Source organism: Crocuta crocuta, unplaced genomic scaffold (genome assembly GCF_008692635.1).
Source record: "Crocuta crocuta isolate KB4526 unplaced genomic scaffold, BGI_CrCroc_1.0 scaffold367, whole genome shotgun sequence".
NCBI lineage: Eukaryota > Metazoa > Chordata > Mammalia > Carnivora > Hyaenidae > Crocuta > Crocuta crocuta.
Genome location: NW_027527936.1, coordinates 3,870,009 through 3,884,441, shown reverse-complemented (window position 1 = coordinate 3,884,441; position 14,433 = coordinate 3,870,009). Strand labels below are relative to the sequence as shown.

Here is a 14,433-nt window from a genome sequence, read left to right as displayed (position 1 = left end):
GGGGGGCGGGCTGGGGAGGGGACGGCCAGGGCAGGGAGAGCTCGGAGGGGTCCAGCGGAGCCCGTCTTGTGCGCAGGTGGTGTACTTCACAGCCACCTTTCCCTACGTGGTGCTGACCATCCTGTTTGTCCGCGGCGTGACCCTGGAAGGAGCCTACACGGGCATCATGTACTACCTGACCCCACAGTGGGACAAGATCCTGGAGGCCAAGGTGAGCTGCGGAGCGGGACCTGGAAGGGGCAGGGAGGGGCAGAGAGGCGCCTGCCTCTGACCGCAGCTGCTCTGCCCGTCGGCCCGCAGGTATGGGGAGACGCTGCCTCCCAGATATTCTATTCTCTTGGTTGCGCGTGGGGAGGCCTCATCACCATGGCTTCCTACAACAAGTTCCACAACAACTGCTACCGGTGAGACTCTCCCGGCCAGCCCGGGGCTGCCCCTCTACCCCACAGCCTTCCCCCAGGCTTCCCCGGACCCCCAGCTCCAGTGCAGCCTCCCAGACCCCCTGCTAGGGCGGGCCCTCCATTCCACTCATGGCCTTGAGGTCCTGGGAGCGCTGAGTCTGATCCAGTCACTGGAGTGCACAGAGGGTGGGGACAGTGATGCCCCAGGGGTCTGTGAAGACTCAAGAGCCTCAGCCCACTTAAAAAGGCTCAGAGCAGGGGCATCTGGGTGGCTCAGGCAGTTAAGTGTCTGACTTCAGCTCAGGTCATGATCTCACAGTTCATAAGTTCGAATCCCACATCGGGCTCACTGCTATCAGCTCAGGGCCCGCTTCAGATCCTCTGTCTCTCTGTCTCTCTGCCCCTCCCCCCGTTCTCTCTCTCTCTTTCAAAAATAAGTAAGTAAACTTTAAAAAGTAAAGGCCCAGAGCAGACCAGAAAAGAGGTTGAGGGGATCTCTGTTCCTAGAACTTTCCACCTCAGTTCTCTCTGCCCTAACTGGGCAAAGGGAAGCAAGTTGCAAACCCTGAACCCTATTTTCCTCCCCATCAGGGATAGCATCATCATCAGCATCACTAACTGTGCCACCAGCGTCTATGCCGGCTTCGTCATCTTCTCCATCCTGGGCTTCATGGCCAATCACCTGGGTGTGGACGTGTCCCGTGTGGCCGACCACGGCCCTGGCCTGGCCTTCGTGGCTTACCCCGAGGCCCTCACACTGCTGCCCATCTCCCCACTCTGGTCCCTGCTCTTCTTCTTCATGCTCATCTTGCTGGGGCTGGGCACTCAGGTATGAGGAGTGGGACATGGCCCGTGGCTTGGGGAGGGAGGGGGCAGGGCCAGAGGCCAGGCCCCTGCTCTGACGGCCACATCCTGCAGTTCTGCCTCCTAGAGACGCTGGTCACAGCCATTGTAGACGAGGTGGGAAATGAGTGGATCCTGCAGAAGAAGACCTATGTGACCTTGGGTGTGGCTGTGGCTGGCTTCCTGCTGGGGATCCCCCTCACCAGCCAGGTAAGACCTCAGGGAAAAGCTGGGCTGGGGTTGCCAGGGTAGGGGGGCAGAGTGGGTGAGGGAGCCCAGCCTCAGGCACCCCCGACTCAGCTGCCCACTGGCCCGTAGGCAGGCATCTACTGGCTGCTGTTAATGGACAACTACGCGGCCAGCTTCTCCTTGGTTGTCATCTCCTGCATCATGTGCGTGTCCATCATGTATATCTATGGTAAGTGCCTGAGCTCCTGTGGCCTCTTCTGGGCCCAGTCTCCCCCACTCCCCAGCCCTGCTGACACCGCTCTCTCCAGGGCACCGGAACTATTTCCAGGACATCCAGATGATGCTGGGATTCCCGCCACCCTTCTTCTTCCAGATCTGCTGGCGCTTTGTCTCTCCGGCCATCATCTTTGTAAGTTCCTGGGCTGGCCCCTCCCTCCCTGCTGCCCCCTGACGAGTGTCCTTCTCTTGGGAACCAGCAGAGGGAGAACAGGAGCCCATCCATCTGGCCAGAGCTCCCCATGGGGTCTCTGCACCCACAACCTTGGCCACTGGGAGTCTGAGAGTCAAGGCGGAGACCCAGAAGCACCCAGGCACTGGCCTGGGGTGAGAAAGGGAGCAGAGAGCCCTGTATTTGACTGAAGACCAGGCCCAGCCTTGGAAGGGGGAAGCCAGCTGGCAGCATCTGAGAGCTGGCCCTCCCTGCCTCCTTGGCGTTCCTGCCTGGTATCCCCAGAGGGTCCTCAGGAACAATTAGTGCTATTGGTGTCAGCTCCATCAGCCTTGCTGAGCTCCTGTCTCCAGTCCCTCTTAGCCGAGGTGCTTGGAGTACACGGTGTGAATGCATGCGTGTTCCAGAAGCGGGTGGTGCAAATCAGATGTCAGTTTGGGATCAGGGGCAACCTCTTAAGCCTTCCAGGCTTGGAAGAGAGAATATCTCCCCCAGCATTCAACACCTGGGAAACTCCCATCAGGGAGATGAATTGGTGGCGGGAACTTCCCCCATGGCTAGCAACCAGGCATTTTCTGCACAGTGTTCATGTATCAACTTATGTGATACAACTCTTGGGTCTCCTTATTATTCCCACTTTACAGATGAGGAAATGGAGGCACAGAGATGTTAGGTAATCGACCGAAGTTTACACCACTAATAAATGACAGAGCCTGCGTTCAAAGTAGGTAGTCCAATCTGGAGCCTGCGTGCTGGGCCAGTGGTACACTGGGAGCACCTGCAGGAAGGGGGAGTGGCCCATGGACTAAGCACTATCCGAGTTTGCCCCTTTATGCTCAGGGGTGGGAGGAAGGGGCACAAAGCGTTTGACAGTGAAGTGGTCACTCCACAAAGAGGCAGGGCCATCTCGGAGTGACAGAAGGGTCAGCCGAGTGGCAAGGACAGCATTCAGTCATGCTCCTGTCAAGCCCAGCTTCTCTGTGCCACAGGAAACTCAGCACCAGATTTCCACTTTGGCTCATGTTTCTGGTGGGGGGGGTGGGGGGGTGGGGAAGGCCACTGAGGGCTGAGGCCTCCACCACATGGGGTGTGGGATCTTCCCCGAGGCTGGCACAGGCACCAGCTCTGGCCACTGGCCCAGCTTTGAAATAGGAGGAACGGAAGCCTCCTATAAGTGGTGGGGAGCCAGGGAGGCCAGCCACTGCTGCCAATTGCTGTGCTCTCTGGGGGTTGTGGCTGAGGCCGTGCCCAGGGCCAGCCTGTGGGGAGCTCATCTCTAGAACTCCGAGGAGGCTGCCACCCTGGGCAGAGACCTGGGGTACCGACCAAGGCAGGGAAGGAGGCAGGAAGGAGATGGGCACAAGAAGGTTCCAGAGGGGCAGCCCCGGCCTGGGTCCAGTGTCTCTGCAAGATTGTGGCAAAGTGGGCAGTGCCCTCTCTGTGCTCAGAAAGACAGGCTGGAGTTACCTGAAGGTGAGGACTCCAGGCTCTGGGGACTCATGTTTCTGGGCTGTTGTGTCTTCTCTGGGGGGCTTTACTTCTTTATATTTCTGAAAAGCTCTTTTTGACAAACCATCTTTCCGTCCCCTGAATTAAGGGATCAGGATCTAGCTCCATTCAGGAAACTTGTTATAAGCTTTTACTATGTGCAGCATCCCAGGAGGGTCCCCCAATGGATGTGGGTCTTGCTCTCCTGAATTTGGTCACTGGGATGCAGCTGATGGCTCAGGAGGCCAATGCTGAGCCCTCCTGGTGAGTGGCGCACACATACCCAGGCCCTCTGGGTGGTCCATGAGCCACCTGCCCATCTTTCTGGTTTCTTAGGTTTTCGCTGTTGCTGCTGTGGCCCCAGGCTACACTTCCCACCCCACTCATTTCTTTCCACAGTGGCTCCTGGCCTCCAGCCTGACATTCACCATTTTTAGCCTTTGGGGCCTCCCCGGGCTGTCACTGTCTCTTCGGTCATAGGGCTTCACGCTTCCCATTGCTCCCACCTCTCTGCACAAGTCAGCTCAGATCAGCAAATAAGGCTGTGCCAGGCACTGTGCTGGGCTCTAGAGACCCAGAGCGGATGCAATCCCAGGAGCTCCCAGGCTATGGGAAACATTGAACCCTTAGTAGACGGAAAACGCCATTGAGAGCCCTTTCAGAAAGAGGGATGAGAAATCTGGAGAGCTTCTTGAAGGAGGTGACATTTGCACAGCGTCTGACAAAAAGAAAATGTAGAGGATTCTCCAGAATAAATGAAGAGGGAGGAAAACGCTGGGTGCAGCTGAGACATCGAGACCAGGGTAATGTGGCCAGAAGGATGAGCTGAGGTCTCGATGTGAGTTGGTAAAAGCCCTAAGGCCAAGGATTTGGTCTTACTTCAGTAGGCAATAGGGAGCGTTGCGAGTCTTTGAGCAGGACTGACTGACTTGAAAGGGAACATCGATTGTTCCCTGGCTGGTTCAGGATTATGGTGAAGATGGACCTCTCCTCTTCCACGATGCTTACCTGCCCACCATGCCCGGACCCCTGGTTCCATCCACTTCTTCTACTACCCAAAACTTGACATTGCCCCTGCCCTTCCCAAAAATGTCTCTTTCTAGTTTGGGCAACTGGAGAGGAAAGGAAGGGGTACTGAGAGGAGGACCGAGCCCTGGGGAAGGGTGGGCGTGGGAAGTACTGGGCAGGCCTCATGTGCACTCCCATCCCTCCTCTCTGCAGTTCATTCTCATCTTCACGGTGATCCAGTACCAGCCCATCACCTACAACCACTACCAGTATCCAGCCTGGGCTGTGGCCATCGGCTTCCTTCTGGCTCTGTCCTCTGTCATTTGCATCCCTCTCTATGCCCTGTTCCAGCTCTGCCGCACAGAGGGAGACACCCTCCTCCAGGTGAGGGGGAGGGGCAGTCAGCAGCTAGCTGCACCGGGAGGGGGTGGGTGGATGGGGCTTAATGGCTTCTTTCTGAAGTGCCCTGCCCACCCCCCATGTCTACCTCTCCTGTAGCGTTTGAAAAATGCCACGAAGCCAAGCAGAGACTGGGGCCCCGCCCTCCTGGAGCACCGGACTGGGCGCTATGCCCCCACCATACCGCCCTCTCCTGAAGATGGCCTCGAGGTCCAGCCGCTGCACCCAGACAAAGCCCAGATCCCCATGGTGGGCAGTAACGGCTCGAGCCGTCTGCAGGACTCCCGGATATGAGCACAGCTGCCCGGGGAGTGCCCCACCCCCGCCCATGCTCCCACCACAGAGACTGGGGAGGCAGGGGACCGGTGTCACCACCTGCCCCTGCCATGACCTGGCCAGGGCGGCTGCTGTCACCTTGGCCACCACTGGTAGCGTGGTCATTTGTGCTCATGTCCCCAGTGTTTACAAGTCCTTTGGATGCCAAGATGGCAGCTGGGGATGGGTGTGGGCATTGGGAGGATTGATGGGGAGGGGGGCCCAAAGCACTTTGGAGGGGTCTCAGGCCAGGTCCCCAGAGATCTGCTGGGCTTTACATGGCCTCTGATGCCCCCACACTCTGCCCTGAGCTGAGGTTCTAGGTTGGCCCCCTACCTGTCCCCCTCCTTAGGCCTCCAGCCTCCTGACCAGTGTTCCTGCCGTCAGAGCAGACCCCAGCTCTGCCCAGGCAAATTTGGGTCTTCCTACCTGGGAGCAGGGTGAGGGGCTAAGGGGCTGTACAGTGTTACTTGTCAGGCTATGCCACCCAGCCCTGTTTGTCTGTGTAATCATTTTTGTAAAAATTGTATTATCGTGGTTGCCATCCCCATGCCCCCAGCCTTGGGCCCCCCCTGTCTTCCAGGCCTGCCTGGACCTCACTTGGCTGCTCTGGGGTCTCCACACCTCATTCCAGCCCTGGCTGTCAGGCCCAGCCAGCAGAGGCCCATGACCCAGCAGCCTCCCCAAAGCACTAGTTTCTAGGGGGTAGGGGTGGGGTGCTGCTCAGCAGGTTTGAACCCAGAGCCCTGGGGAAGGGGACCTTACATGAAACCCCCTTGCCCTCCCTCTACCAGGCGAAAGGCCCAGGCTTCCCAAACTGGGCTGCCCTTGTTCACGTGCCAAATGGCCCCAGCCTGCGTGCTCCATCCCCTCTCTGGAGCCAGAGTTCCCTCCCCCAAGCCCTGCAGTGTCCGTTTGTCCGTCCTCTGTGCCCCTCTGTGCAGTGACAGCCCCAGAAGAGCCGCCTCTAATCCTCTGTAGCAATAACGGTGCACTGCCCACCCCTACCCATCCGTGCACCACTAGGATTTTAAAGTCCATAGATTTTAATGAAATTTCTATTCCTGTCTCTGAGCTGCTGCTGTGCTTTGTGTGAGTCCCCCAGGGGGACAAGAGTCAGGGCTGGGATGAGACCCCTGCCTGCCAAGAGTTTGTGGAGGGCTGGAAGACAAAAGGCCAAAGGCTATGATTGTCAGAACCAGACACTAGGGACTTGGGAGGGGGTGGGGCAAGGGTCAGACGGACAGACAGCCTTGGCGCCCTGGCAAGGGCTCATCCAACCAAGACTAGATCTGAAGCAGGCTGGGCACGGCAGCTGAGAGGTGGATGGGGTGAGTTCCACCACGAGCCGAAGCCTACTTTGTGACCAGTCACTCAGGTCGGGGCCTGGGGTGCTGTACTGGACAGTGGAGGTGAAGCTGGCCTTTTCCCGGGGCTGCACTGGAGCTTCCGTCCCCAGCGGCAGGTGGTAGTCAGGCCTCGGGGTCGGGGGCAGCGCTCCAGAGGAGGGGCAGGCAGGCAGCACCGGAGTGGCCCTGCCCAAACTCCAGAAGCCCCACGGAGGCACGGCAAGGGTCTGAGACCCTTGGAGGATCCCGCGGGCTGCTGCCTGAACAGCGAAGAGTAGCTGTGAGTGAGCAGTGGCCTGACCCTGGGCCCACCCTATCCAGCCATCCACCTGCTCTGGTTTACCTGCGGCTGGAGGAGACACAGGAAGGCCTCAGAGCCCCCTGCAGCTCCCGTTGCATGGCTGCCTTCTGTTCCCGTAGCTCTGGAAGACAGGTATATCTGAGTCACAGCATCCAGCACTTCTGGGGTGTGTACAGTGTGGGGCAGGAAGCAGGAGGCTGGGTGCACTGGAGCCTACTCGGAATCCTCACCTGCCAGGGTGGGCTCTAGGATCACCTCAGAGGGTCGGGATGCCCCTGTATACTCCTCTTCCAGGCAGCGCTGTGGAGAGAGCTGGCTCAGTGCCCCGGCCTTAGGCAGGGGTGGGGCAGGGCAGGATACAGAGGCCAAGATCCCCATGGCAGGAACCCAAAACCGGCCCAGGCAGTTTCTGGGGGGAGCAACCCCCCGCCCCCTCCCAAAAAGCCCAGCTTGGTAAGGTGGTGGCTGGCTTGGACTCAGACTTAGGGAAGGGGAGGAGCCAAAGACCAGGGGCAAATTCAGCCAGTTAATCTAAAAGTGCTGACCTTGGACTTAGGGGCTCAACTAGAATCTTCTGGATTCACACACACACACACACACACACACACACAGGGAACATGCACGTGCGAGAAAGGGACACAGGACTCAGACACCTTTACATGCACATACACACACGGACATACACGTACGTGGGTCCCACATACCAGGTGAGAGGCAGATGTGTCTACACTCAACAGAAGGGCTCTGGGCAAGGAAGCCCAGGGCTGCAGCTTACCTGTAGGATGGGGATCATCCTCTCCAACGTGTGACACTCCTCCTCCAGGAGCCTCCTGGGACACATGGGAGTATGGCAGCCAGGACCAGCGCCACAGGACGGTCTCAGCTAAGCCCTCCACACGGCCCTAACCTCCAGCTTTCACCTCCGCCAGGCCCTCCTTCCTCAGCCCACCTGCTCTCTGTGGCCGCTGATGGCCCAGCCTTCCAGCCCCCCACCGGCCTCTCCCTGCAGGATGTGTCTGCCCCTTGCCTACCTCACGGTGCCCACCATCCTCTCTATTGCACAGGCCTGGGCCTGCCTCCATTCTTCCCTGCATCGTGGCCATTCCCCTGCCCAAAACCCTTCCGTGGTTCCCTGCCTCAGGATAAAAATCCTCGGGGCTCAGCACCTGCTGGCATCCATCGTTAAGCATGTCCTGGCAGTGACTGCACAGGCCCTGCAGCGACCTGCCCTTTCCACCTCTCAGCCTTCCCCTTCTGGTCTCCCCCCGAGGTGTGCGGCCTCCTCCTCTCTCACAGGCCAGTCCCAGTACTTCAAGACCAGTCCCAGGCCCATCCTCCCTGTCTCCACCCTCACCAAGCACACTCAGGGGCCTCACCGCAGGTGTCCGGCGACCTGGTCGATGCTGGACACGTTCAGCTGGTCCTTGATGATGCTGAGGTCCCTCTGACTGCTGCTGGCATTTGAGGCCAATATCACCCTCCCCATGTTGCCTCACCCCAGGCCTTCAGGACATGAATGCCCCTTCTCCTAGACAATTCTGTGTCTTTTCTCACAAAGGCAACATAACATAGTACAAAAGGGGAGGAGCTCTGGAGCCTGGGTTTGCAAATGGGCTCTGCCACCCTTCAGTGTGTGTGACCTTAATGCAAGTCGGTTATCCCTTCTGAATTTTAGTTTCCTTGTCTGCAAAAGGGGCCACTGCTCCCCATAGAGTTGCGTGAGAACTAGAAATAAGTGGCTGCTTCCACTTGTGAATGTGCTCCTTTCTCCCTTATCTCATTTGGTCCCCAGTGCTCTCTAGCCCAGCCCTCACTGGTCCATACACGTGGTTGTAGGTCCAGCTCCAGGCCAGGAACTTGCCCGTGGAGCCATGTGGAACCCACCATCTGGCTGGGGCCCTCTGCTAAGCAGGGACAGATCCCTCCTCTCCTACCACCACTTTACCTGGATTCACCAGTTCTCATCTGGAATATCTCCTGTTCTGGCAAATTACACCCAGGCTCCTCCAGGGCAAAGCGCAGGACCCTGGGGCTATACTGGATCCAAGCCTGGGTCTGGTCTCTGCAGAAGGTCACAGAAGGAAACTCAGAGTGTCCTTCCAGGGAACCCTAGGAAGGCGATCCTGGCCCCTTATGAGGCACAGGGCTAGCCCCTCTTAGTTTTGCTGTGAGGCTTAGCTCTAGGTCTGAGGTTCCCACCTGCCCTCGCAGATGGCTTTCCGGCGGAGTCCTCGGAGCAGCTGCCTCAGTTCCTGGCGCACGAGGTCTCTTAGGAGGGGTGGTGGTGCCAGAAGGGAGGAGGGGTCAGAGGTGGGGCGGGAGCCAGAGGCTTGGGAGGATCGAGCCTCACGGAGCAGTGACTGTAGCATCCCCACCTGCAAGGAGAGCTGGGACACCTTGAGACTGGGGAGAGAAGTGAAGGGGGCTGGGGGACTGAGGGGCAGAGAGGAGTCAGAGGGCTGGGCGGACAGTGAGATGAAGCAAGATCTCAGGAGTAATCGGGGCAGGGCCAGGGATCTGGAAGAGGTGGGGAAAATCACCAGAGTCGTGGGACAGGCCTAGAATGTGGCCCATCTGCCCACTCCCCACCTCTGCCCGCAGTTCCAGGCTCAGGTCCACCGTCGTCTCCCCCAGAATCCTCTTCACTTCGGGCTGCTCCGGGTGCGGAACGTGCTCCTCTACCAGCTCCCACAGCGACGGGGAGTCCCAAGGCATGGCCCGTCCGCGCCGCCCCTTGGCGACGAGCGGCCCCAGGCTCCGACCTGCAGAAGAGCAGGTCGGAGCGCGGCATTACTACCCGGCTGGTAGTCCAAGGCTGGGCCCAGCGCCCGAGCCCGTAGCGTTCGCCGGCCTCTCCCGAGCCCCACCCTTGTCCTGCCGCCAGTCAGCGACTGGAATTACTGGGTTGGGAGCATCGGTCTCTGGCGCTGTCCTTTCCGTCCCGCTTCTGGCCGACTCTCGGGGGCCGCGACTCCCGGTCACCGCCCCCCGGAGCCGGGTAGTGGGGACCAGGGCCCTAGCCCCGCCTCTTCCGCGCGGCCGTCACCCGGGAAACCGCGCCGCTACCCAGGCCCCGCCCCCAGCCATTCCCGGCGGGGAGGGCGGCGCCAGCTCGCGGGGAGTCGGACCCACAGCGGAGGTAGGTGTTTGGGAGTCGGACGGTCCACAGAGCTCTGACGCCAAGCACTCTGGGCTCATCTCTGGGCAGCATTCGGCTTCGGGGCAGGTGGGAAGAACCCAGAAACAGGAATCCCCCGGGGATTATTACTTCGTTGCCTCTCCTAGCACCGAGGCAGCGGCAGGGTAAACCTTTCCTCTTAGGGCCGGCGGAAGTCTCGAGAGCGGCTGCGCTTGGAGGCGCTTGGGGGACCAGGACGGCTCCGGCTGGACAGACGGATTGGGCCAGGAGCCCTCCCACAGCACACACAGAGATCTAGATCCCCAACCCCAAGCGGACACAGGGGCTGCTCCATTCACGTTTTTTACTAAAGCACCCACACAAGTTTCTGTGCAATGTACAACGAGCCGGCCCTGGGGCTACTGCCTTCTCTCTGAGACAGGGAGGCGGGACCCTGACTGACTGATCTAAGCCCCGCCTGCCCCGCATGCAAAGCCCAATCCCAAGATCCCAAGCAGCGACACAGCACCCCCTCTGGTCCCCTCCTGGGGCTGCTCCTCAGCAGGGGGCGCACCAGAGTTTGCCCCTACATTGTTGAATGAAAAAGGTTTCCCCTCCCCTGGGAGTACGGGGGATCCCCAGATCTGAGAAATCCCCCTGGAAGCCACACTGCCCCCTAGTCGTACCTCCCACTCTTCCAGGCCCTAGGGGACTCAAGGGGGGAGAAACTGAGGCACAGAGAGGTGGAGTGACCTAGCCCAGGCCACTCGGTGAGGCAGTGCAGGGGCTGGCCCGACCCTGACAGTGAGGGAGGGCTGGGCTGGGGAGGAAGGGGCAGGAAGAAGGGTTGACCCCAGAGAGGGCCACACTTGAGGGGCTTGCCCAGGTTGGAAGTCCCCCAACGTAGGTTCTGAAACTTTCAGGTGCAGCTGCAGGGGGGCCTATTGAAGACCCTCCGAAAACAGAGCCCACAGTCTCAGTCCTGGGGGATCCCCCACAGAGCAACCACCAGCCAGGCTATATAGGTCAGTCCTCTGGCAGGCAATCCTTGGCACTGGGAGCCTTTGTCCATTAGTATCAGCCCCGAGGGGGCCATGATGGGGGCCGCCCAATGTCCACTGTGATATTGGTGAAGAGCGGTTGCCGAGACACCTCCAAGACCTGGTACCGCACTGACCCGATGCCATCCCGCTTCATGGTCAGCTTCGTGTTTTGAATCTTGGTAAACCTAGACAGGATGGAAGTGGGTCCAGATCAGGGCTACCCAGTAAACCCAGTCTGAGATCTCTGGGGCTAAGGCTCAAACCACCCTGGCTTCTTCCAGGGATGACTCCATTCTCTCACCACCCCCCTCTGCCCGACAACTGCTTGGAGCCCTTTTGCTCTAGCATCTGCCTTCAAAACAAAGATCTTAACCCCTTGCATTCAGAACTGTGACACCTTCACAAATCTCTCATCGCAGACTTTTCTTCTAAGCCTTAGACCCAGACATGAATATCCCATAGGCACCTCAAATGTGATGTGTCTTGTGTTGGGGCATCATCTTCACTCCCCAAGCCCTTCTCTGTGCTATCTGTCCCCAGGTGCCAGGCTCTGCTCTAAGTACCAGAGACACAGCCATGAACAGGAAAGTAAGGTCCTTCCTCTCGTGGCAAGTCTATTCCACTAGGGGAGACACGTAACAGACAAGGAACACATCGGGGTGCTAAAGGGAACAGGAGAGGAAGACCAAAATGGCTGCCTTGGAAGGGGTGAGCATGTGACACGAAGCTGACAGCAGGGGGAAGAGCATTCAGGCAGAGGTAAGCATATGCTGACCCTAAACTGGAAATGAGAATTTGCACAGAGAGTGGTTACAGCTTAATGGGCCAACGGCTTCAGAATAGCCTGGAGGCTAGAGCATGTAGGGGCGGGGCTCTTTAAGTCAGAGGAAGCTGTTTTTTTTTATTCTGTGAGAGAACAGGGATTTTTAGCCCAGTGGTGGGGTGGGGGGCAGAGGACATGAACTACAGAAGGGTAAGGGGAAACAGGGAAGCTAGTGAGAGGCCACTGCCGTAGTCCAGGCAAGATGACAGAGGCGGTGGAGGGAAAGGTGGATGGGCCCAGATATGCTTTGGGAATGACATGCACACCACTTGCCGATGGCTTATTTATTTTTGGCTGATGGTTTGGACGTGTAGGGTGAGTGAAAGAACTGGATCTGAGGCAAAAGCAACTAGGTGGACGGAACCACCATCCACAGAGTTCCTTAAGCCAGAAATGCCTTGCTGTCTTGCCACGTCCTCACCCAAGGCAGACATCACGAACTGATGATGACACCTAGACCTGAAACAGGACCTAGGCTCTTGGCATGCGCTTCTAGAGCTCTGCTCCCACCTTCATCCCAACTGTTTGGACCCTCCTGGTTCTTCTGAGCTCGGCTTGGATCCCTCTCTGGAGCCATCCCAACACCAAGCCCTCTCCCTCAGATGCCCTGGAGCCCCTCTTCTCCCTCCCCTGCTCACCACAGTTGTTACCTGAACTGCTTTTCCATCAGCTCCCTGGATGCCCTGTGCTTCACGTTCCCGCCAAATGTCAACCCTCCACCAGTGCTGCAACCTACCTCCCCACCCCCACATCCTGGGTTCAGAGCACAACAAGCCTACTGCTCCATCTGGGGGCATGGCAGGGGCGAGGCAGGTGCACACCCGTCCCACCCCTGGGCCCCACCCATCCCTTCAAGCCCAGTCAGCTCCCTTCCTGGTCCACCAGAAGCTCTGCCAGCCCTTCACCTTTTTCAGACTCTAAGGGTGATCCTTTCAAACCCAAATCTCATCTTGCCCCTTCCCTGCTTAAAGCCCTTCTGTGACTCCCCAGTGCCCCTGGGACAAAAGTGAAACTCCCAGCTTGGGATATGAGACCCCAAACACCCGGCACTGACCCCTCTACTGTCACTCCCAGCCTTCAGAGATCGTAATACCAGGCTTTCAGACTCTCAGCATATACCACGCATGTTCACATTCCAGACTCCTGCAAATACTATTCCTTTTCAACAAACTGACCACCTCCACTAGCCTGGTGAATACAGCAGTGTGCCCAAGGCAGGCGTGTGACAAATAGCTGTTGAATGAATAACCTTTCCAATTCGAGTTTACCATCACCTCCTCCAGGAGGCCTCCCACCATCACTCCCTCTTTCTGCCAGGACAGCACATGCCCTGATCCTTGTGCTGCAACTACCTGTCTCCTTCCCTAGAATGAACTTCCTGTGGGATGTCCAGCTGGGACTGGCTCTGGGGCCCCCTCCCACCAAGGTTCAAGCCGTGCCAGGAAGCACTGGTCTACACTGCACATGCCCTCAGGTGCTCCTCCGAGCCAGCGCCAGACACCAAATGTTGCTGCATCCTCAGGGATGGAGTGGCCCGCTCCTGTCTCAGTGAAGCCAGCACTCTCTTTCCACACCCTGCCCCACATCGTTCAGGCCTCCTTTATTGGGTCCCCAGGTCCAGGAGCTGTGCCCGGTGCCTGCTCTTGCCCTATCTGCTCTGGCACAAGGGAGGTCTGTGAGGGCATCAATGGGAATGTCATATACTTGGTGATGATGTGAACCCTGCCTTTACATTCCTGTCATGTCTCAGAATTAGGTTGACAGAAGTCTGGGGTGAGGCTGAGCTAGGAGCTCGGGAACAGGGATCAGGGATGTGGGAGTCATCTCTAGGAATTAAGGGTCAGGGGCCTTGGGGTCATATCTGGGGATCAGTGGCACTGGGGAGTCACTTCTAGGGAGGAAGGGATTAGGGGCACTTGGGGTCACCTCTGCGGGTTGGGCTCGTTATGCTTGTCCCGGTCGTGCTTGATCATGCGGTAGCGGCCTATGCGGATGTCTGGGCGCGAGATCTTCATCCCAGTCAGGGAGATCCTGGGGATGGGGACAGACGGGCTGGAGCAGGCACCAGGAAGGGCAAGGAGCCTCGCCCAGTCTGCGCTGCACCTTCTGTACCCAGTCTACTCCCCGCCCCGCCCCTACTCACCGGTTGAAGATGTCGTCATCCTCGCCACCCCAGCCCCAGTACTCGTTGGGGAAGCCATTGATTCTCAGAAACTGGGCTTTACTCAGGCCCGACACACCTCCAAAGTACCCAGCATAAGGCAGCCTGTGGCGTGGAAGGGCAGGTGTCAGTGAGAGGCCTGGGGGGGATTTCAGAGGGAGGGCCAGAGGTGGGGTGGGGACAGTGTGCTACAAGGGCCAGAAGCAGGGGGGCGCTGGGTATGGTGAAGACAGTTGGGCGGGGAGTCTGGGTCCACCTGAGCAAGGAGCCCTCACCGGAAACCAAACTTGTCCATGGCAATGGCAAAGTGGCGGGGCTGGTCACCACAGCGGTACAGGTTTCGGTCATCCATGGGGACCAGGTCCACGTCACTGAAGATGAAGCAGTCATAGGTGGCATCCTCCTTCAGCGCCTCTAGGAAGCCCACGTTGAGCAGCTTGGCCCGATTGAAGGTGTCCTCGCCATGCTGGGGTTGGTGCAGGGGACAGGTCAGTTCTGGGCCTGTGACTGGCAGGCACCTGCCATGTTACCACTGTCCAGAGCAGTC

At 58.6% G+C, this 14,433-nt stretch overlaps 3 protein-coding genes and 1 long non-coding RNA gene across 12 annotated transcripts in view; 2 read left to right on the top strand and 2 right to left on the bottom strand.

Moving 5' to 3' along the window:
• Positions 1 to 6,165, top strand: part of SLC6A9 (solute carrier family 6 member 9) — a 31,574-nt gene extending 25,409 nt beyond the window's left edge. For 4 of the 6 annotated variants that reach the window (XM_077752059.1, XM_077752057.1, XM_077752055.1 and 1 more), the window contains 8 exons: positions 77 to 211; positions 301 to 404; positions 993 to 1,230; positions 1,320 to 1,454; positions 1,563 to 1,662; positions 1,742 to 1,842; positions 4,591 to 4,761; positions 4,876 to 5,854. In XM_077752059.1, coding sequence (XP_077608185.1) covers positions 77 to 211; positions 301 to 404; positions 993 to 1,230; positions 1,320 to 1,454; positions 1,563 to 1,662; positions 1,742 to 1,842; positions 4,591 to 4,761; positions 4,876 to 5,070 — 1,179 coding nt within the window. In that variant the 3' untranslated portion in view covers positions 5,071 to 5,854. Of the gene's footprint in view, positions 1 to 76; positions 212 to 300; positions 405 to 992; positions 1,231 to 1,319; positions 1,455 to 1,562; positions 1,663 to 1,741; positions 1,843 to 2,525; positions 2,555 to 4,590; positions 4,762 to 4,875; positions 5,855 to 5,885 lie in introns of those variants that run through there. The other 2 variants (XM_077752061.1, XM_077752060.1) reach the window with 2 other exon arrangements.
• On the bottom strand, positions 6,087 to 9,756 carry CCDC24 (coiled-coil domain containing 24). 3 transcript variants are annotated; one of them, XM_077752064.1, is made up of 9 exons: positions 9,643 to 9,756; positions 9,331 to 9,503; positions 8,941 to 9,116; positions 8,687 to 8,803; positions 8,118 to 8,192; positions 7,517 to 7,571; positions 6,972 to 7,041; positions 6,784 to 6,862; positions 6,087 to 6,252 (listed from the first exon to the last, which is right to left on the bottom strand). In XM_077752064.1, the coding sequence occupies exons 2-9, from the start codon at positions 9,454 to 9,456 to the stop codon at positions 6,150 to 6,152; spliced, it is 801 nt and encodes a 266-aa protein (XP_077608190.1). In that variant the 5' UTR covers positions 9,457 to 9,503; positions 9,643 to 9,756; the 3' UTR covers positions 6,087 to 6,149. The 3 variants fall into 3 exon arrangements, with proteins under 3 accessions (XP_077608190.1, XP_077608188.1, XP_077608189.1); XM_077752062.1 differs by having other exon boundaries at positions 6,161 to 6,700; XM_077752063.1 differs by lacking the exon at positions 8,118 to 8,192 and having other exon boundaries at positions 6,161 to 6,700.
• A 67-nt stretch (positions 9,757 to 9,823) lies between these two features.
• LOC144221546 (uncharacterized) lies at positions 9,824 to 12,404 on the top strand. Of its 2 annotated transcripts, none has more exons than XR_013332103.1 (3): positions 9,824 to 9,880; positions 11,443 to 11,661; positions 12,040 to 12,404. It is a non-coding gene; the product is annotated as an uncharacterized LOC144221546 (long non-coding RNA). The 2 variants fall into 2 exon arrangements; XR_013332102.1 differs by lacking the exon at positions 9,824 to 9,880 and adding an exon at positions 10,801 to 10,884.
• B4GALT2 (beta-1,4-galactosyltransferase 2) overlaps positions 10,210 to 14,433 on the bottom strand; it is an 8,529-nt gene continuing 4,305 nt past the window's right edge. Inside the window, exons 4-7 of the mRNA XM_077752054.1 lie at positions 14,162 to 14,352; positions 13,869 to 13,991; positions 13,652 to 13,756; positions 10,210 to 11,087 (exon numbers count right to left, since the gene is read on the bottom strand). Coding sequence (XP_077608180.1) covers positions 10,937 to 11,087; positions 13,652 to 13,756; positions 13,869 to 13,991; positions 14,162 to 14,352 — 570 coding nt within the window. The 3' untranslated portion in view covers positions 10,210 to 10,936. The remainder of the gene's footprint in view (positions 11,088 to 13,651; positions 13,757 to 13,868; positions 13,992 to 14,161; positions 14,353 to 14,433) is intronic.